Source organism: Heterodontus francisci, chromosome 19 (genome assembly GCF_036365525.1).
Source record: "Heterodontus francisci isolate sHetFra1 chromosome 19, sHetFra1.hap1, whole genome shotgun sequence".
In the NCBI taxonomy this organism is placed as follows: domain Eukaryota; kingdom Metazoa; phylum Chordata; class Chondrichthyes; order Heterodontiformes; family Heterodontidae; genus Heterodontus; species Heterodontus francisci.
The window spans coordinates 7199459-7222027 of record NC_090389.1 but is presented as its reverse complement, the minus strand read 5'-3'; the positions used below and the strand labels follow the sequence as shown (position 1 = coordinate 7222027).

The following is a 22569-nucleotide window of genomic DNA, read 5'->3' as shown; positions in this document are numbered from 1 at the left end:
AACATTGAGTTCAACAATTTCAGACCTAATCTCTGCCCCCATTTTTGTTTCCTTCTTCTTTGTCGGTTTCAGTTTTACCCTTGTTTTTGCTTTCAAATAGCAGCTGTTCATTTTTCCATTCACACTCTTCTAGACATATCTTTTGTTTCTTTACTTGTCCATTACCACTCCCTTTAGCTTTCCACTACCAACTCTTTTGTCATTTAATCTCTCCTGTCATCCACCCTATCACAGACCTTCCCTATTCTTTTATCCACCGTCCATGCCACCCCTTTCTGGTGAAAGGCCATTGTTCTGAAATGTTAACTTTGTTTCTGTCTCCACAGATGTTTCCTAACCTGCTGACTATTTCCAGCATTTTCTGTTTTTATTAACATCTCGTTCATTTTTACTGATATTTTTTATTTCCAGATTTTTAAAAATTGAATTCAAATTCTCAAACTGCCATGGTGAAATTTGAAATCATGTTCTCTGGATTATTAGTCCAGTACCATAACCACTACACTACTGGGATATGTGTATGGGAGCGGGTGTGTTTCAGGGCCTGTGTAGTGCCCTTTTTTAGTTTAGTTTAGTTTAGAGATACAGCACTGAAACAGGCCCTTCGGCCCACCGAGTCTGTGCCGACCATCAACCACCCATTTATACTAATCCTACACTAATCCCATATTCCTACCACATCCCCACCTGTCCCTATATTTCCCTACCACCTACCTATACTAGGGGCAATTTATAATGGCCAATTTGCCTACCAACCTGCAAGTCTTTTGGCTTGTGGGACGAAACCGGAGCACCCGGAGAAAACCCATGCAGACACAGGGAGAACTTGCAAACTCCACACAGGCAGTACCCAGAATTGAACCCAGGTTGCTGGAGCTGTGAGGCTGCGGTGCTAACCACTGCACCAAGTAATAAGTAATGAGTATCCACAGTCACGTGGCGTTTGCTTGATCCTTTGACTTAGGCAGTCAGGGAGGAATTTCTAAGCATTAATCCTAGAATTTGGTGCAGGTATTTTTCTGGTTTCAAAAAAATATTGTTCTGTTTCTGAGGAAATCTGCTCAAACTTCTTTCCAAATTCTTCCAGAGTTGGGAGGGTAGCCCTTTTGTAACCTCTTGTCTCACTATGCATTATATCACTTGACTTTCTGCTAGTGGTACAAGAAAGTTTCACACTCAGACTTTGCTCTGAAGCCCTGCCAATACTACTTAAAGCAAGCTGTGTTCACTTCAGCAGTTGGGAGTGATTTTTTTCACACCTATGTCTAGGAAAGGCACTGGCCTTCATTTTATGTCTCTTCATTGGGGATTCAGAGGAATGGACAGGTATGGATCAGACCTACAACCCACTCTGTGAAGCTGCATGTTGGAGCTCTAGCAGGTAACAGAACAGTATGTTATAACTGTTGAAAACCAAGGATGTAAATGCGTTGGAGGTGGCTCAGAGGAGGTTTACTAGATTAATACCTGGAATGAGCGAGTTGTCTTATGAGGAAAGATTCGACAGACTGGTTTTGTTTTCACTGGAGTTTAGAAAAGTGAGGGGAGACTTGATTGAAGTATATAAAAGCCTGAACTGTCTTGATAAGGTGGATGTGAAAAGGATGTTTCCTCTTGTGGGTGAGTCCAGAGCTTGGGGGCACTGTTTTAAAATTAGGGGTCGCCCTTTTAGGACAGAAATGAGGAGAATTTTTTTTTCAGAGGGTTGTGCGACTTTGGAACTCTGCCTCAGAAGGTGGTGGAGGCGGAGTCATTGAATAATTTTAAGGTGGAGGTAGATAGATTCTTGTTAGGCAAGGGAATCAAAGATTATTGGGGTTGGATGGGAGTGTGGAATTCGAAACACAAACAGATCAGCCATGATCTTATTGAATGGCGGAGCAGGCTTGAGGGGCCAAAGGGGCTACTTCTGCTCCTAATTCGTATGTATGTTCACTTAATCTATACTTGATTAAAGTTTAGAAGAGAAACGGAAAGACTTGCATTTATATTGGGCCTTTCACGACCTCAAGACATGCTAAAGCATTTAAGAGCCAGTGAAGTAGTTTGAAAGTATAGTCATTGTTGTAATGTAGGAAACGCAGCAACCAATTTGCTTACAGCATGTTCCCACAAACAGCAATGCGATAATGACCAGATGATCTGTTTTAGTGATGTTGTTTGTGGGATAAATATTGGTCAGGACACTGGGAAGAATTCCCCTGCTTTTCGAGTAATGCTACATTGTATTTTACATCCACCTGAGAGGGCAGATGGTGCCTTGGTTAAATCTGAAAAGTAGGCACTTCCAACAGTGCAGCGCTCCTTCAGTACTGCATTTGAGTGTCAGCTTGGATTATGTGCTCAAGTGGAGTAGGATTTGCATGCATTTTTTAACTTTATTTAATTTAATGTTTTAATTTATTGGCAGGCATTTATCAGAGTGCGAGATCTCCGCTATCTGGAACTGATTAACAGCATTGAGGTAAGGAAATTACTTTGAAATCATTTAATTGTCTTATTATCGAGATGTTACATTGCACGTATTTATCAATAGCGAAATATGGGAGCAAAACTGTTGCCCAGATCATATCTGAAACTGAGGGTGCTTTCACACTGCAACTTTAGTATGAACTACTTCCCACCAACTTTAAAGTTGTGCTGTAAATCCAAAGTCATCGTCCATCCAGACTCAGGAGGGGAATGGCCTGAGACTTCCTGCAGGGTGTAATCTCATGTCGTTTCTGACACTGCATGGAATGTAAATGTGGTGTGGTAAGAAGTTAGCTATTGAAAGAGTCCATGGGATACTGTGGATTACCCGCACTTTTTACAGTCATCTGCAGTGCATTTTCAGTATTTTACAGTGCAGATGCTGCCACCCGACACCTACATATGGACTAACAGAGTGTTCACAAATTGCATTGCTATTGGTTCTTGTCACATTTTGAGATTTCTGATTATGCTGTCATAGAGGAAGTTTGGTGTAACATATGTTAAAAATGTAAATATTGAGCACTTAAAGGGTTAAATTCATAGGGCAACAGGTCTAGGCAATGTAGGTAAAGGTTCAGATGGAGTATTTGGGGATTCATTAGTTGGGGGACGGACAGGCAGTTCTGCTGCCATCAGTGTGAGACCCGCATGGTATTTTGCCTCACTGGTGCTAGGGTAAGGGATATCACGGAGAACAATAAATCGTAGTCCATATCGGAACCAACAACATTGGAAGGAAGAGTGTTGAGATCCTGCAGTCAAAGTTTAAGGGCTAGGGAAGAAGTTAAAAAGCAGAACTTCAATCTTTGTGTTACACACAGTGCTACGCGCTAGTGAGAATAGAAATAGAAGGAGGTTAATGCGTGGCTAGAGGTGTCATGCAGAAGGGAGGGCCTCTGATTCCTGGGCCATTGAAGCCAGTTCTATGGCAGGAGGGACCCATTCAAGATAGAGGGTTGCACCTGAACAGAGCTGGGCCCAATATTCTAGTGGGCAGGTTAACTAATGCTGTGGGGAAGGGTTTAAACTTGTTTGGCAGGGTGTTGAGCACCAAGGTACTGTATTAAAAAGTAGAAATAAGGTGCACAGAGGACGGGAGCGACAGAGTTAGAAATAATACAGAATTGGTAGGATCATAGAAAATACAAAGATGTCTAAGTTAAGTTGGAGTGCATGTGTATAAATGCATGTGTTGAATAAGGTTGGTGAGCGACAGGTGCAAATAGCCACATAGGAATATGATGCAGTGGCGATAACTGAGACCTGCCTCAAAAAGTGGACGATTGGATGCTTAATATTCCTGCTTACATGGTATTCAGGAAAGATAGAGAAGAAAAGAAAGGGGGGAGAATTTTCTTGATCAGTTTGTTTCCAGCCCAACGAGGAAGGTGGCTTCACTGGATCGAGTCCTGGGAAATGAAGTGGGTCAAGTGAAGAATTTCACAGTGGGGGAGCATCTCCAGAATATCTATAATAGTATCATAAGGTTTAGATTAGTTATAGTGAAAGATAAATTGCGGTCTAGAATAAAAATAGTTAACTTGAGGAGGGTAATTTCAACGAATCATGGAGAGATCTGGTCCAGGTAAATTGGAGTTTAAGGCAGAAATGTAAATAAATAGCTTTAAAGTATTTTGTATCTGTCTTCACTGTAGAAGGCACAAAAAGTATCCCAAGAAAATCAAGAGGCAAAAGGGAGGGGGGAACTTAAAACTATCACTAGAGAAAAAGTAATGGGAAAACTAATGGGACTATTGAAGGATACATGGCATTTAGGAAGGACAGGAAGCTAGGAGAAGGTGGAGGGGTAGCTCTGTTAATTAATGATGGTATTAGTGCAATAGAGTGGGATGACCTAAGTTCAGGAGACCAGGATGTAGAAGCAGTTTGGGTAGAGATAAGAAATCATAAAGGCCAGAAGTCACTTGTGGGAGTGGTGCACAGGCCACCTAATATTAGCCACACTGTGGGACGAGGTATAAAGGAAGAAATAATGGCAGCTTGTCAGAAAGGTACAGTGATAATTATGGGGGATTTTAACCTACATATACACTGGAAAAATCAGATGGGCAGAGGTAGCCTAGATAAGGAGCACATAGAATGTGTTCGGGATAATTTCTTGGAACAATATGTTTTCTGAAGCCAACCAGAGAGCAGGCTATACTAGACCTGATATTGTGCAATGAGATCGAATAATTAGTGACCTCATAGTTAAGGCACCCCTAGGTAGCAGCAATCATAATACGATTGAATTTTACATTCAGTTTGAAGGAGAGAAGAGTGGGTCCAAGACTAGTATTTTAAACATAAATAAGGGCAATTATGAGGGCATGAAAGCAGAGCTAGCTAAAGTGAACTGGCAAATCAGGTTAAGGGATAGGTCAATCGAGATTCAGTGGCAGACATTTACGGGGATATTTCAGAATACACAGAATAGATACATTTCAACGAGAAAGAAAAATTCCAAGGGTGGGACCTGTCATCCGTGGTTAACTAAAGCAGTTAAAGATCGTATCAAACTTAAAGAAAAAGTGTATAATTGAGCAAAGATGGGAGGCAGGTCAGAAGAATGAACAGAATATAAAAAACAGCAAAGAAGGACTAAAAGATTGATATGAAAGGTAAAATTAGAGTATGAGAGAAAGCCAGCTAGAAATATAAAGACAGATAGTAAGAGTTTCTATAGATATTTTAAAACGATAAGAGTTAACAAAGTGAGTGTTGGTCCTATAAAAAGTGAGTCTGGGGAATTAGTAATGGATAATAAGGAGGTGGCAGATGAAATGCACAGATATTTTGCATCAGTCTTCACTATTGAGGATACAAAAAACATCCCAGTATTAGCTCTAAATCAGGAAATTGAAGGGAGGGAGAAATTCTACAATCACCAGGGAAGTAGTACTGAACAAATTGTTGGAGCTGCGGGCTGAAAAGTCCCTGGGTCCTGATGGACTTCATCCTCGAGTGTTAAAAGAAGTGGCTAGTGAGATAGTTGATGCGTTAGTTGTAATTTTCCAAAATTCCCTAGATTCGGGGAAGGTTCCTTTAGATTGGAAAATAGCGAATGTAACTCCTTTATTCAAAAAGGGAGACAGAAAGCAGAAAACTACAGGCCAGTTGGCTTAACATCTGTCTTAGGGAAAATGTTAGAAGCAATTATTAAAGATGTTTTAGCAGGGCATTTAGAAAAATTCAAGGTAATCAGGCAGAGTCAACATGATTTTATGAAAGGGAAATAGAGGGATAGAGGGGAACCAGTGGATGTATTATACTTAGATTTCCAGACGGCATTTGATAAGGTGCCACATCAAAGGTTATTGCAGAAAATCAAAGTTCATAGTTTAGGGGATAACATATTGGCATGGATAGGAGATTGGTTATTTAACAGGAAACAGAGACATTTTCTGGTTGGCAAGATATAACGAGTGGTGTGCCACAGGGATCTGTGCTGGGGCTTCAACTTTTTACAATTTATATAAATGACTTAGATGAAGGGAACGAAGGTACAGTTGCTAAATTTGCTGATGACACAAAGATAGGTAGGAAAATAAGTTGAGAAGAGGACATAAGGAGGCTACAAAGGGATTGTAGATAGGTTAAGTGAGTGGGCAAAGTCCTGCCAAATGGAGTATAATATGGGAAAGTGTGAAATTGTCCACTTTGGCAGTAAGAATAAACAAGCATATTATCTAAATGGTGAGAGACTGCGGAGCTCTGAGATGAAAAAGAATCTGGGTATCCTATTGCATGAATCTCAAAAGGTTAGTGTGCAGGTACAGCACGTAATTAGGAAAGCTAATAGAATGTTTTCATTTATCACGAGGGGAATTGAATACAAAAGTAGGGAGGTTGTGCTTCATCTGTACAGTGCATTGGTGCTACCACATCTGGAGTACTGTGTACAGTACTGGTCTCCTTATTTAAGGAAGGATGTAAATGCATTGGAGGCAGTACAGAGAAGGTTTACTAGACTAATATCTGGAATGGGTGGGTTGTCTTACGAGAAAGATTGGACAGGCTAGGCCTGTATCTACTGGAATTTAGGAGGGTAAGAGGCGACTTGATTGAAACAAAGAAGATCCTGAGGAGTCTTGACAGGGTTGATGTGGAAAGGATGTTTCCCCTTGATGGAGAATCTCAAACTAGGGGTCACAGTTTAAAAATAAGGGATCGCCCATTTAAGACAAAGATAAGGAGAAATTTTCTCTCTCAGAGGGTTGAGAGTCTTTGGAATTCTCTTCTTCAAAAGGCGGTGGAAGCAGAGTCTTTGAATATTTTTAAGGCAGAGGTAGATAGATTCTTGATAAGCAAGGGGGTGGAAGGTTAGCGGGAGTAGGTGGAAATATGGAGTAATTAGTTCAGCCATGAACTTATTGAATGGTGGAGCAGGCTCGAGGGGTCGAGTGGCCTACTCCTGCTCCTAATTCATATGTTCGTATGACTAAAGGTATAACTAAAGCCCCCTGGACCTGATGGCCTGCATCCGAGGGTCTTAAAAGAAGTGGCTGCAGAGATAGTGGATGCATTGGTTGTAATCTTCCAAAATTCCCTAGATTCTGGCAAGGTCCCGGCAGATTGGAAAGCTATAAATGTAACACCACTATTCAAGAAAGGATGAGGGGGCGACAAAGCAGAAAACCATAGGCCAGTTAGCCTAACATCAGTCATTGGGAAAATGCTAGAATCCATTGTTAAGGAAATAGTAGCAGGACATTTAGAAAATCGTAGTGCAATCAGGCAGGGTCAACATGGTTTTATGAAAAGGAAGTTGTGTTTGAAAAAATTATTAGAGTTCGTTGAGGTTGTAACAAGCAGGATAGATAAAAGGGAACCAGTAGATGTTGTGTATTTGGATTTCCAAAAGGCATTTGATAAGGTGCCACATAAAAGGTTACAGCACAAGGTAAGAGCTCATGGTGTTGGGGTAATATATTAGCATGGACAGAGGATTACCTAATTAACAGGAAACAGAGGGTCGGGATAAATGGGTTATTTTCAGGTTGGCAAACTGTAACTAGTGGAATGCCACAAGGATCAGTGCTGGGGCCTCAACTATTTATGATCTACATTAATGACTTGGATGAAGAGACCTAGTGTATCGTCGCCAAATGTGCAGACGATACAAAGACAGGTAGGAATGCAAGTTATGAGGAGGATACTAAGAGTTTCCAAATGGATATAGGTAAGGTTAACTCTGTGGGCGGTTAAATAAGTGGGTAAAAATTTGGCCGATGGCATCCGATGTGGGAAAATGTGAGGTTGTCCTCTTTGGCAGGATGTATAGAAAAGCAGAATATTATTTACATGGAGAGAGACTGCAAACTTCTGTGTTACAGAGGGATCTGGCTGTCCTTGTACATGAATCATAAAAGGTTAGCATGCAGGTACAGCAAGTAATTAGGAAGGCAAATGGAATGTTGGTATTTATTGCAAGGGGGATGGAATATAAAAGTAGGGAAATTTTGCTATAACATTGGTGAGACCACATTTGGAGTACCGGTTTTGGTGTTCTTACTTAAGGAGGTATATACTTGCACTGAAAGCAGTTCAGATAAGGTTCATTAGGCTGATTCCTGGGATGAAGGGGTTGTCTTATTGTGGCACAGTCTCAGGATAAGAGGCTGATCATTTAGGACTGAGATGAAGAGAAATTACTTCACTCAAAGGGTTGTGAATCTTTGGAATTCTCTACCCCAGAGGATTGTGGATGCTCCATCGTTGAATACATTTAAGGCTGGGATAGACAGATTTTTGGTCTCTCAGTGAATCAAGGGATATGGCGAGCGGGCGGGAAAGTGGAGTTGTAGCCTAAGATCAGCCATGATCATATTGAATAGCGGAGCAATCTCAATGGGCCATATGATCTAAACCTGCTCCTATTTCTTGTGTTCTTGTGAAAGATTGAGCAGATTGGGCCTATACACATTGGAGTTTAGAAGACTGAGAAGTGATCTTACTGAAACATATGAGATTCTGAGGGGGCTTGACAGAGTAGATGCTGCGAGGATGTTTCCGCTCGTAGGGGAATCTAAAACTAGGGGGTACAGTTTCAAAATAAGGGATCTCCCATTTAAGACGGAGATGAGAAGGAATTTCTTCTCTCAGAGGGTTGTTAATCTTTGGAATTCTCTTCTCCAGAGAGGCTGGGTCATTGAATATATTCAAGACTGACTTAGATTTTTGATCTACAAAGGATTAAATGGTTATGGGGGACAGGCAGGAAAGTGGAGTTAAGGCCACGATCAGATCAGCCATGATCTTATTGAATGGCAGAGCAGGCTCGAGGGGCCAAATGGCCTACTCCTGCTCTTATTTCTTGTGTTTAAAGCGAAGAAGGTTAGGGTACAGTCTTGGTACATTCCCACAAGGGGTAAAGGGAGGGCAACAAAAGTCAGAGTTCCCTGAATGATGAAGGGGTTAGAGAGTAGGATGAAATAGAAAAGGGGGAATATGACAAATTTCAGCTTGATAATACAAGGGGAATCAGGCTGAACATGAAGAGTACAGAGGAGAAGAGAAGAAGAAAATGAGAGAGGCAAAGAAACAGTACGAGAATAGGTTGGTGGTTAATGAAAAGGGAATCCAGAGGTCTTCTATAGGTGTATTACCAGTACAAGGGTTACCAGAGGAGCAATAGGCTTGATTAGAGACTGAAATGGAGATCTGTCGGTGGAGGAAAATGGCATGGTTGAAGTACTAAATGAATACTTTGCATCAGTGTTTACCAAGGAAGAGCAGTTTGCTAAAGCTGCGATGAACAAGGAGGCTTTTGGGATACTGGATGAGATAAAAGTAGAAAAAGCAGAGGTACTAGAAAGGCTGACAGTACAACGTTAATAAGTCACTTGGTCCAGATGGGAAGCATCCCAGGTTGCAGAGGGATATTAGGGTAGAAATTGTGGATGTGCTGGCCACAATCTTTCAATTCCCTTCCCTTCTCCCTTCCTAACAGCACTGTGGGTGTACCTACCTCACATGGACTGCAGCGGTTCAAGAAGGCAGCTCACCACCACCTTCTCAAGGGCAATTAGGGATGGGCAATAAATGCTGGCCTGGTCAGTGACGCCCACATCCCATGAATGAATAAAGAAAAAATCTCCCTTAGGTACTGGAGTGGTGCCAGAGGACTGCAGGATTGCAAATCTTTAAAAAGGGAGAGGGGGATAAACCAGGCAATTACAGGTCAGTCAGTTTAATGTTGATGGAGGAGAAGCTTTTCGAAACAGTAGTCTGGGAGAAACTTGACTGGCACTTGGCCAATGGACTAATAAAGGAGTGTCAGCACAGATTTGTTAGGGGCAAGTTGTGCTTGAATAATTGAATTTTTTCTTATGAGGTAAAGAGAGGTGGATGAGGGCAGTGCAGTTGATGTGCCTATGGGCCTTCAAAAGGTATTTGATAAAGTACCACATATTAGGCTTGTTAGCAAAATTGAAACCCATGGCATAAAAGGGGCAGCAGCAACAAGGATACAAAATTGGCTGAGGGACAAAAAACAGAGTTGTGGTGAAATGCTATTTTTCATATAGGGGAAGGTATGTAACAGTATTCCCCAGGGATCAGTACTAGGATTGTTGCTGTTTTGATATACATTAATTACTTTGACTTGGGGTTTCAGGGCACGGTTTTGAAATTTGTAAATGACAACAACAATTAGCACCTCCAATTTAATAAAATGTCCCAAGGCGCTTCATAAGAGCGTTATGAAGCAATAATTGACATCGAGTCACATGAGATATTAGGGAAGATGGCCAAAAGCTTGGTCAAAGAGGTAAGTTTTAAGGAGTGTCTTAAAGGAGGAAAGAGAAGCTGAGAGGCAGAGAGGTTTAGGTAGGGAATCCCAGAGCTTAGGGCCCAGGCAGCTGAATGCTCGGCCGCCAGTGGTGAAGCAATTAAAATTGAGGGAGCTCAAGAGGCCAGAATTAGAGGAGTGCAGATATCTCGGACAATTGTGGGACTGGAGGAGGTGACAGAGATAGGGAGGAGCAAGGTCATGGAGGGATTTGACAAGAAGGAAGAGAATTTTAAAATGGAGGTGTTGTGTAACCGGGAGCCAATGCTGCTCAGTGAACACAGGGGTGATAGGTGAATGAGACATAGTGAGAATTAGGACATGGGTGGCAGCGATTTGGATGACCTTAAGTTTACGGAGGGTGGAAAGTGGGAGGCCAACCAGGAGTGCATTGGAATATTCAAGTCTAGAGGTATCAAAGGGATGGATGAGGGTTTCAGCAGCAGATGAGCCGAGGCAGTGAAGGAGTTGGACGATGTTATGGCAGTGGAAATAGGCGGACTTAGTGATGGCATGGATATATGGCACAAAGCTTGAAAGTGTATTAAACAGTGAGGAAAACAATAACAGATTTCAAGAGGTCATGGTGGAATGGGGAGACACTTGGCAGGTGAAATTCAATGCAGGGAAGTGAGGCGATACATTTTGGTAGGAAAAATGAGGAGAGACAATACTAGTTAAATGGTCCAATTTTAAAGGGCTTGCGAAAACAATTGATCTGGGGGTGTTTATGCATAAATCTTTGAAGGCAGCAGGGCAAGTTGACAAAGCAGTTAATAAAACATATGTGGTCCTGGGCTTTATAAATAGAGACATAGAGTACAGAGGCCAGGAGGTTATGCGAAACCAATATAAAATCATAGTTCTGCCCCACCTGGAGTATTGTGTCCAATTCTGGGCACCTATACTTTCAGAAGGATGTAAAGGCTTTGGAGAGGATTTACAGAAGAGATTTACGAGAATGGTTCCAGAGATGAAGGATTACAGTTACCTGGATAGATTGGAGAAGCTGGGGTTGTTCTCCTTAGAGAAGAGAGGTCTAAGATGAGTTTTGATAGAGGTGTTTAAAGGCATGGAGGGTTTAGATCAGGTTTGTCCAACAGACAGCCTGCAGGCCAGGATCCGGCCTGCCAAAGGTTTCCATCCAGTCCACGGATATAAACTGTACCGGGCCGTTCCTCATCCTCACCAGGGGCCGTGACTGGAGATGAGAAATTTTCCACCGGCTTCTTCTTGTAGACCAGCTTTTTTAAAAAGTCGCACTGTTAGTTTCACAGCTGACAGGTGTTTGAGGTTTCTGAACTTTGGACAGATTCGGGGTTTTCTGATAGGTTCTGACTTTTTTTTAAAAGCCTGGTCTCTGCAAAAGTCAGAGAGAGAGAGGAGGGGTAGCAAGGGTGGGGGGTAGAGAGAGAGGGAGAGGGGTCAGAGAGGGAGAGAAAGGGGGAACAGAGAGAGGGGGGGACAGAGAAAGGAAGACAGAGAGAGAGAGAAAGAGGACAGAGAGAGAGAGAAAGGGGGGCACAGAGAGAGAGAGGGGGAAGTGGACAGAGAGAGAGGGGAGACAGAGAGGAAGGGAGAGGGGTGGCAGAGAGAAGGGGAGACACAGAGTGAGGATGACACAGAGGAACACAGAGATGGGGGGCACAGAAAGGTAGGACAAGGGGAGAGAGAGATGGAGAGGGAGTGATCAAGATCACTCCTGACAGATGGACATCTATCCAGAATACTCTGCATCACTATAACAAGTGTCTGGGCAGACATTGACTACTTGTGCAAGCAAAAAAATGCCAGGTATCTCACTAAATCAGTGTCCAACATCATGAAGAGAAAATTAGTCAATAAGTTAGTCTTCTCATTTAAAGCTCCTTCACAGAAATGTACATTTGTTGTTGTTTTGATTAATAGTAAGATAACATTTTTAACGCCTTTATCTTTTCAAAATAGTCTCACCGGCCCCCTATGTAAGATAAAAATTTTGATGTGCCCCCCCCGCCCCACGCGAAAAAGTTGGACAACCCTGGTTTAAGTGGAGTAGGGTCACTAATCAGAGGGAGCAGATTTACGGTGATTGGCAAAAGAACCAGAAGCGACATGAGGAAAATGTATTTACACAGCGAGTGGTTATGATTTGGAATACACTGCCTGATAGGGTGATGGATACAGATTGAATAGTAGCCTTGAAAAGGGAATTAGATAAATGAAGGAGAAAAAATTGCAAGGATATGGGGAAAGATTAGGTGAAGGGGACTAACTGGGTTGCTGTTTGAAAGAGCTGATGAAGAGTCAATGTGCCGAAGGGTCTCCTTCTGTGCTGTACTATTCTATGATTCTATCTGAACCAGCAAGCTGCAGACAATAAAAGTGAGTATGGATATTTCAGTGAACATTCGCACCCATTGCGGTTGGCGTGACTCAATTCATCTGAGCTCGGCAGCCATAGCTGCTAGGGTCATCTGGTGAGATTCTGCTTCCTGAGGTCAGAATTACCAAAGAGCAAGAAATATATTATTTGGGACAGTCAGGCCTAGTAAGGCTGTGAGGTTAGTTTTTTTTTTCAAAACACCATGCTGTAAGTACAGTGTGGCACAATAAAGGCTACAAGAAGGTAGAATGCCTGAGAATAGTTCGTTATTTTATTTAAGTCAAACAACATTGCCTACCAATATGGGGGAGGTGTGGTATCGTCATTATTATGAAAAGCTGTACTGATTAAGCTAAATAGAATCATAGAAAGTTTACGGCATAGAAAGAAACCACTTGGCCCATCGTGTCTGTGCCAGCCGAAAATAACTGCCACCCAGCCTAATCCCACTTTCCAGCATTTGGTCCTTAACCCTGCAGATTACAGTACTTCAGGTGTACATCCAGGCACCTTTTAAATTAGATGAGGGTCTCTGCCTCTACCACCCTTTCAGGCAGTGAGTTCCAGACCCCCACCACCCTCTGGTTGGAAAAAACTTTCCTCATCTCCCCTCCAGTCCTTCTACCAGTCACTTTAAATCTATGCCCCTTAGTCATTGACCTCTCTGCTAAGGGAAATAGGCTCTTCCCATCCACTCTATCTAGGCCCCTCACAATTTTGCACATCTCAATCAGATCTCCCTTCAGCCTCCTGTTTTCCAAGAAAAACAATCCCAGCCTATCCAATCTTTCCTCATTGTACAATTTTCCAGTCCTGACAACATCCTTGTAAAATCTCCCCTGTACCTCTCCAGTGCAATTACATCCTTTCTGTAATGAGGTGACCAGAACTGCACACAGTACTCAAGTTGTGGCCTAACTAATGTTTTCTATAGTTCCAGTTTCTTTACCTCAGCTAATAAAGGAAAGGATTCAATATGCCTTCTTAACCACCTTATCGACCAGTCTTGCTACCTTCAAGGATCTGTGGACATTCACTCCAAGGTCCTTCACTTCCTCTACACCTCGCAATATCCTCCCATTTATTGTGTATTCCTTTGCCTTGTTTGACTTCCCCAAATGCATCATCTCACGCTTCTCTAGGTAAATTCCATTTGCCACTTTTCTGCCCACCTGACCAGTCCATTGATATCTTCCTGCAGTCTGCAGCTTCCATCCTCACTATCAAACATGCGGCCAATTTTTGTGTCGTCTGCAAACTTCTTGATCGTTCCCCCTACATTTACGTCCAAATCGTTAATATATACCACAAAAAGCAGGGGACCCAGTGCTGAGCCCTGTGGAACCCCACTGGAAAGAGCCTTCCAGTCGCAAAAACACCAGTCAACAATTACCCTTTTTTTCCTGCCACTGAGCCAATTTTGTATCCAGCTTGCTACATTCCCCTGGATCCCCTGGCTTTTATTTTTTATAACCAGTCTGCCATGTGGGACCTTGTTAAAAGCCTTGCTAAAATACATGTAGACCACATCAACTGCACTACCCTCATCAATCCTCCTTTTTACTTCCTCAAAAAATTCAATCAAGTTATTTAGACATGACCTTCCCTTAACAAATCCATGCTGAAAATCCGTGATTACTCCATGCTTTTCTAAGTGACAGTTTATCCTGTCTCACAGAAGTGATTCCAATAATTTGCCCACGATTGAGATTATACTGACTGGCCTATAATTATTCGGTCTATCCCTCACTCCCTTTTTAAACAAAGGTACAGCGTTAGCAGTCCTCCAATCCTCCGGCACGACACCTGTATCCAGTGAGGATTGGAAAATGACGGTCAGACCTTCTGCTATTTCCTCCCTGGCTTCTTTTAACAGCCTGGGGTACATTTCATCTGGCTCTAGTGATTTATCCACTTTCAAGGTTGCTAATCCCCTTAATACTTCCTCTCTCCCTATGTTTATCACATCCAATACTTCACACTCCTCCTCCTCAACTACAGTGTCTGTATCATCCCGCTCTTTTTTGAAGACAGACGCAAAGTATTCATAAGAACCATATCTGCCTCTTCCGCCTCTACACATAGTTTACATTTTTAGTCTTTTATAGGCCCAACTCTTTCCTCACTCACTTATTTTCTGCCTTCAATTTCCATTTCTGATCTTGCCTCATTTGAATCTACCCTCAGGTTCCCATCCCCCTGCCAAACTAGTTTAAACCCTGCCCAACAGCACTGGCAAATCTCCCAGCAAGGATATTGATCCCGGCCCTACTGAGGTGTAAACCATCTGGCTTGTACAGGTCCCACCTCCCCCTAAACCGGTTCCAATGCCCCAGGAATCTAAAGCCCGCCCACCTGCACCATCTCTCCAGCAACGCATTCATCAGCTCTAACCTCCTATTTCTCTGCTCACTGGTGCATGGCACTGGGAGTAATCTGGAGATTACTACCTCTGAGGTCCTGCTTTTTAATGTCTTACCTAGGTCCCTAAAATCTGCTTTCAGGACCTCATCCCTCTTTCTATCTATGTCGCCTTATCCTAATTGTTGCTGTGTTCATAAAGCAGCCTACTGACTGGTATTCGTCCTCATTTTACCAAGGATTTTCTTGGTCCACTCTCAGAACGATTGAAGGAATATGGTTGATGGTGTACAACTGTCATAACTTCTAGTTCATATGTCAAGGAGAATGCATTCTTGCATTTCTGTGTAATGTTATCCTACACGTTGGTATTGGCCCATGACAGCCAGCTCTGGGAACATAAGGGGCATGGGATCCGCTGACAAGAATGGCAGATGACTCCGAACCCAAGAGGATATCTACAGTAAACCCATATTTGTGCAGATTTCTACTGTTCCCTTTCAATACATAATTAGCTGAGAGTGAAACATATTGTGTAATCTCGATTTGCATTTATATACATTACAAGTGGGATTCTTTTCTCTACAGGAGCGTAAAAAGCACGGTGAGATTGACAATGAGCTGTTTCTAGCAGACGTGCATGCCTACCAGGCCAAATTCCATGAGGCAGCTAAGCTGTACAAGAAGACGGGAAATAATAGTCGAGCCTTAAATATGTATACTGACCTACGCATGTTCGACTATGCCAAGGTACTGTGCTGCTAATAATGTGCAGGAAGGTTTTTAAACTTCATTTTTAAGTTACAATTTTAGGTTTTAGCATTCACCAGCATGAATATAAAGGAGCTAGAGAAGCTTTATTCCTAATTTGCACTTTGCATTTACCTGTATCTTCTTGGTTGACCCTTTTATTTGCCATCTCGGATCTCTTTAGCACCTCTGACATTTTTAAGTGAAACAAACAAAGAAACAATCAGGTCTGGCAGCATCTGTGGTAAGAGAAGCAGAGTTAACATTTCGGGTCAGACCCGAAACGTTAACTCTGCTTCTCTTTCCACAGATGCTGCCAGACCTGCTGAGTGGTTCCAGCATTTCTTGTTTTTATTTCAGTATTCCAGCATCCGCAGTATTTTGCTTTTATTATAAAGAAACAATCAGCCTACTTTCCAACCAAAAACCCTGAACAAAAGGCAATGCAAAATGCCCTAGAGGAGTAATTTGATTTTAATGTTCTCTACCTGTTCCATGCTCTGGCATTACTGAACAGATCTTGTGGATGACTGGGAGCTGCATTTAGGCAAGGTGGAGTCAGACGTGACATGCTGTAATAAAAATCACTAAGTTTGGAACACCAGAGTACAATGCTATGGAGCAGTGTGAGGCTGGCGCACTGGATCTGATGAGTTCTTGGTCACTCCTGACAAGAAAGGAAGGAAAATAAGACAAAGTTGTCACCAGACTAATTTTACATGTCTTAACAGTCACCTAAAAACATCATTGTTGGAGGATAGTGAACTTGGGTTCAGTAGCTTAGTGATTCTGGGACTGGACTAGCAACCTAAAGGTCATGAGTTCAACCCCCATTATAGCAAGTTGTGAAATTTAATTCAATAAAATTGGAATGGCACCAGAAAAATGACCATGAAATATTCTGGATTGTCGTAAAAATCCACCTGGTTTACTGATATCCTTCAGGGAAGGGAATTAACACCCCTAACTGCCCTGGCCGATATAACTCCATCCACACTACATAGTTGAATTGCAAGTAAGGATGGGCAATTAATGTGGCTTTGCCAATGTCATCCACATTCCAACAAATAATTTAAAAAGGGAAAGGACTATCAGATTAAGAAACCTGTTAAACGAAGCCTGATTATTTTAACAAAACCTTCTCGTCTAGATGGGGTTAATGAGGTACTGTATATAAATCAATATCTTTATTATGTTTGCTTTAGCTACTCTGGATTCTACCAGAGGAAATAGTAATGATCCATTTATCACAACTTCTTCAGGATTTCCTTGGCTCAGGCGATCCCAAGGACACCAAGATGCTGATTACTAAACAAGCAGACTGGGCCAGGAACATCAATGAACCAAAAGCAGCAGCAGAGATGTACCTCTCTGCGGGGGAGCATCTAAAAGCGATCGAGATCATTGGGGACCATGGTTGGGTCGATATGTAAGTCTGTGACATGGAATGAAATAGCCATTTGTATAATTGGAAAAGGAAAGCGATTAGTGCATTCCCTCAATCTCCCTGACTTTAAAATACAATTATATACAATCAATGATCTAGGGGCATGCATTACTTGTTCACAAACTTTATAACCTGTTGTCAGAATTTATGGTTACGCCTTTGTCAGTGTTTACCGGTGTAAATTGCAAAGTCAACATTTTCCATTCAATTTTCCTTTGTCATCTGTCATGATGCAGTTGCAGGTCCTGGGCATGTGGAACACTGTGCAGCAGTTTTTGTAAATTCTTTGAAATTCTGCAACCAATATGTCCCTCAAGTTTTGGTGTTTTCCCTAATTTTTCAGTTTCTAAAAATAATTTTCAGATTTTTCACCCAATAAAATAGGGTAGCCGGGACTCCGCTGTCATATTGCAGGCCTCTCCCTATCATCAGCCTAGGGTTATAGACTTGAGCCTGTCAAATCCTAGCTTTCTCTAGTGGTACAGTCGCTCTGCTGGTAAAGTGGCTGGCCTCGGGTCTAACCCTTCAAGCCCTTTTACATCACAATCTGTAACTTAGGCCCCTCACTTAGCCGGGTCATTATCACTAACACTGTGCTGGAGAACCATCAGAACTGCAGCTGTTCAAGGCGAAGGCATATCATGATTCTCAGGGTAACTCAGCATGGGCAATAAATGCAGTCTTAACTGGGTCACACACATCCTGAGAACAAATAGAAAAACGTTATTACATTGACTGCATTACCCTTGTCTACTCTCTGTAACTTCTTTAAAGAAAGAAAGACTTGCATTTCAATAGCATCTTTCATGGCCACAGGATTTTTCGAAGCACTTTACAGTGTTATGAAAGTGCTTCTGTTTTTTTGTTAGAAATATTTTTTGAGGAATTCATAGTAAAAGTGAAGAAATGTTGAACCAGTTTTTTTCCCAAGAGGGTCATCAAGAGGACACTGAAATAACATGCTTGGCAATGACGTTTACTGGTTATAACATGACTCAAGTTAAAAATAGAACAGAAACCCTGGTAACCGCAGGGGGGGGAAAGATGTGTGCCGAGGTGTGACAGGTCAGAAGGTGAACATTTCAACTGTTGGAAGCTGGGAATGAACTGATTAAAAAGGGGTTGGAGTTTTAAAAAATAAAACTGAAGGTCAGAACCCCCAACTCAGCCGAGCCTGTTCCATCTCTTTAAAAAGCCTGCAGAGGAAGGAGAATTCCCAAGGAAGGAGAGAAGACCACAACCCAGCTCAGCTTTCCAGCACCTCTCTAAAAGACCCTGTGAAGTCTATTGTATCAACTCATCTCATCTCATCTCGTTTGAAGAAAAGCCTGCTAAATTAATTCTCAATGCCGCTTGAAAAGAACTGTTGTAAAAGATCCCAGTGACTCATCTACATGTATTCAGAGGCCAGACCGTATGCCAGCTTTGGAACACAACATATCTCATCTGCTGTTTCTTCAAGAATGAGAAAGTAGTCAGCCCAAGTGTTTTCTGTCTATAACAAAGATCTGAACAAAAATCTGTGTGTGTGTGTGTGTGTGTGTGTGTGCGTGCGTGTGCGTGTGTTAAAAAGGGAACTTTAAAATTTCAATCTGTGTTTTTATGCTTTACTTCATTACTGATTAAGACTTGTTTTCTAATAAACAGACAATTTTGTTGTTCATTAATTAAATCTGCTTGGTCTGTTTTATTCTGTGAAAAATAGAGTATAAGACTGACCGTATCGGTAAGCGGGAAAATTTAAATATATGTTGTGACCTATGGAGAAGTGGAACGAGAATAAACAGTGCACGCCTCCCGCCTCGGTTGTAACATATAATTGGGGACTCATCTGGGATAAACCCAATGCCAACAACATACAATTGTAAGTGGGGTAGTAATAATTGAAAATGAAAGACAAAAGAACCAGGTTTCTTTTGCAATAGAATAAGGTTTACTCTACCAGAATGTTTTTAACAGTTGCTGTGACCATTCTGGGGAAGAAGGATGTATTTGAGGAACTTAATCAAGGTTATGCTAATAGCATTGGCAGCAAAATTTGGGTTAGAGTTAAAACCAGGAACAAAGAACAAAGAACAGTAAAGCACGGGAACAGGCCATTCGGCCTCCAAGCCTGCGCCGATCTTGATGCCTGCCGAAACTAACACCTTCTGCACTTCCGGGGCCCATATCCCTCTATTCCCTTCCTATTCATATATTTGTCAAGATGTCTGTTAAACGTCGCTATCGTATGTGCTTCCACCACCTCCCCTGGCAGCAAGGCCCAGGCACTCACATCCCTCTGTGTAAAAAACTTGCCTCGCAGATTAGTAGCTAAGAAAGTATATGTAATTGAAGCAATAGCACACCATTTGAAATTGGAAGAAAAAGAAGGCAAGCCAGAGGGTAGTGCAGTTAAATTAGCTAAAATTCAGATACAAATGAAAAAAAACTTGAGCAGGAACAGGAAATGGGAAAACTTAAGCTTGATCAGAAAAAGGAGGAAAAAGAATTGAAAAAAACTTGAGCCTGAAAAAGAACTGACAATGAAAAAAATTAAACTTGAGGAAAGGAAAGAGAAGAAAAGGAATTCGAATTAAAAAAAGATGGAATTAAGACAAAAGGGTGGTCTTAACACCAGTGAAAGTTCTGGTGGGGAAAGATCTGGCTCCATCCCAGGACCCAGTGGAGAGCTGTTTAAATGTGTACAAGCTCTCCCTAAGTTTGAGGAAAGGGATGTAGATTCATTTACATTTTTTTCCAAAAGATAGCCAAACAGTTGGCCAAAGGAAAACTGGACACTGTTTATGCAAAGCAGGTTGATGGGCAGAGCTCATGAAGTTTATGCCATGCTTTCTGAGGAGGCTTCTGCAAATTATGAAATGGGAAAAAAGGCTATTCTCGCTGAGTATGAGTTAGTCCCTGAAGCGTACAGGCAGCAATTTCGGAGACTGGGCAGACTTATATAGAATTTGAGAGGGTAAAGCAAATTATTTTGATTGTTGGATACGAGCACTAAAGATGGAAGCCAGGTGTGAAAACTTTAGGGAACTAATTCTCCTGGAAGAATTTTAAAATTCACTCCCTCCATTAGTAAGAACCCATGTAGAGAACCAGAAAGTTTCAAAGGCCAGACAGGCAGACAGCTGAGAGCGCCCCAGGATCTCCTCCTCAGGCCAGAAAGAAAGATGCTGAGAGTGGAGGTGAGGTCCGCAAGCCTAAGTGTTATCAGTGACACAAGATGGGACACCTTCGTGCAGAATGCTGGATGTTGGGGGGTAAACCCATGGGACTTATTGGGGTGCACAAAGGCAATGCAGAGAAAGAGGCCCTGACCGAGAGTATAGCAGATAAGGCTGTAGCTCTGACTGCAGCTGTAAGGCTAAGTACAAAAACCACTGTGAGTGCAGGGTTATGAATAAGGTACCTGAGAGTTATATTGAATTCTTGTCGAAAGGAAAAGTAACTCCTTATCCCTCAAGCGAGGCAGGAAAACCTATAGTTATACTTAGGGATACAGCAGCTACAAACTCTTTTGTTGGTGAAAGGCATAACATTTCCACCAGAAAGCACACTGAATGCCAAGGGTTTAGTGAATGGTATTGGCGGGAAGTATATACCTGTACCTTTGTATCGGGTGCACTTACAGTATGACCTAATGTCTGGAATGGTAACTGTAGGAGTTGTCCATAATTTGCCAGTAGAAGGAGTTGACCTACTCCTGGGGACTGATTTGGCTGGAGCGAAAGTAGTAGCCTCTCTGGTAGTCACGGAAAAACCAAGTGAAGTTAAGGAGCCAGAACAGTTGCAGGAAAAGGTTCCAGGAAATTTTCCTTCATGTGTAGTAACCCGAGCAGTGGTTAAACAAGTTCCATTGTTGGAGGTAAAATTGGCACCACCATCAGATAGCCGAATATCTAAAACTTTCTTTGGGGATTTGTATAATCCGAAGGGAATGTTAAATAAATCTTCTCTGATTACGGCTCAGCAAGCTGATCCAGAATTAAGTAAAGTGGCACAATCTGCTGTAATGGAAGCTGAGGCAAAAGGAGTTCCAGAAGGCTATTATATTAAAGTTGGGATTCTGATGAGGAAGTGGAGACCTCCTCACAGACTTGCGGATGAAGAATGGACAGTTATTCACCAGATAATGGTACCGCCAAAGTATCGCCGGGAACTATAAAGGATTGTGCATGAAATTCCTATAGCGGGACATGTGGGGATCTGGAAGAGCAAATCATGTTTAAATCAACATTTTTATTGGCCGGGTCTTTCCAAGGACGTGGTGAAGTTTTGGAAAACGTGCCATACGTGCCAAATTGTGGGAAAACCACAAACTGTCATAAAAACACCTCTAATTCCCATACCAGTTTTTGGGGAACCATTTAGTAGGGTGTTGGTCGACTGTGTAGGTCCTTTACCGTAAACAAAAGCGGGACACCAATATATACTCACTATCATGGATATGGCTGCTTGGTTCCCAGAGGCCATTCCCTTGAGAATAGTTTCTACTGAGGTAGTGGTAGAGAAGTTAACCCAGTTCTTCACTAGATATGGATTACCGATTCAGATTCAGTTGGATCAAAGTTTCAATTTTACGTCTATGATTTTTCAGGAAGTTACAGGTAATTTGGATATAACACAGTTAAAATCTTCAGCATACCAACCCACTGAGACAAGGAGCATTAGAAAGGTACCATCAGACCCTCAAAATGATGATCAGGGTATACTGACATGAATATCTCCATAGTTGGGATAAAGGGCTAGAATTTCTTTTGTTTGCCACTAGGGATTCACCTAATGAATCTACCGGTTTTAGTCCTTTTGAATTAGTTTACGGACATGTGATGAGGTCCTCTTAAACTCATTAAAGAAAGGTTTTTAGAACAGAGGGACAAATCTTCTGTGCTAAATTATGTATCTGGGTTCCGGGAACAGCTCACAAGAACCTGCAAAGTGGCTCAAGCACACCTTAAAGCTTCCCAAACAACTATGAAGAAATGGGCAGGCAAGCATGCCACAAAATTAAACAGCTCTCCACTGGAGCCAGATCTTTCCTCACCAAAATTTTCCCTGGAGTCAAGGCCATTTTTTTTGCTTTAGTTACAGCTTTTAAAATTCAAATTCCCTTCTCTCTTTCTCTTTCCTGCCGCTCTGCTTGCCTCCTTCAAAATTGTAGTTCAAGTTTTTTTTTGTTAATTCTCTTTCCTGTTCAATCTCAAGTTTTCTCACTTCCAGTTGCAACTGAATCCTAGCTAATACAACTGAACCACCATCTGGATTGCCTTTTCCTTCTTCCAATTGCAAATGCTACGCTATTACTCCAATTATGTCTGCTTTCTTAGCTCCTGGTTTTTGGCTCTAACCCCAATTTTGCTGCCGATGCTATTAGCTTAACCT

General features: G+C 42.0%; 1 protein-coding gene across 1 annotated transcript in view; it reads left to right on the top strand.

The window, feature by feature from the left end:
• ift122 (intraflagellar transport 122 homolog (Chlamydomonas)) overlaps positions 1–22569 on the top strand; it is a 229911-nt gene that overhangs the window by 110785 nt on the left and 96557 nt on the right. The window contains exons 16-18 of the mRNA XM_068051340.1: positions 2411–2464; positions 15582–15743; positions 17006–17172. Coding sequence (XP_067907441.1) covers positions 2411–2464; positions 15582–15743; positions 17006–17172 — 383 coding nt within the window. The remainder of the gene's footprint in view (positions 1–2410; positions 2465–15581; positions 15744–17005; positions 17173–22569) is intronic.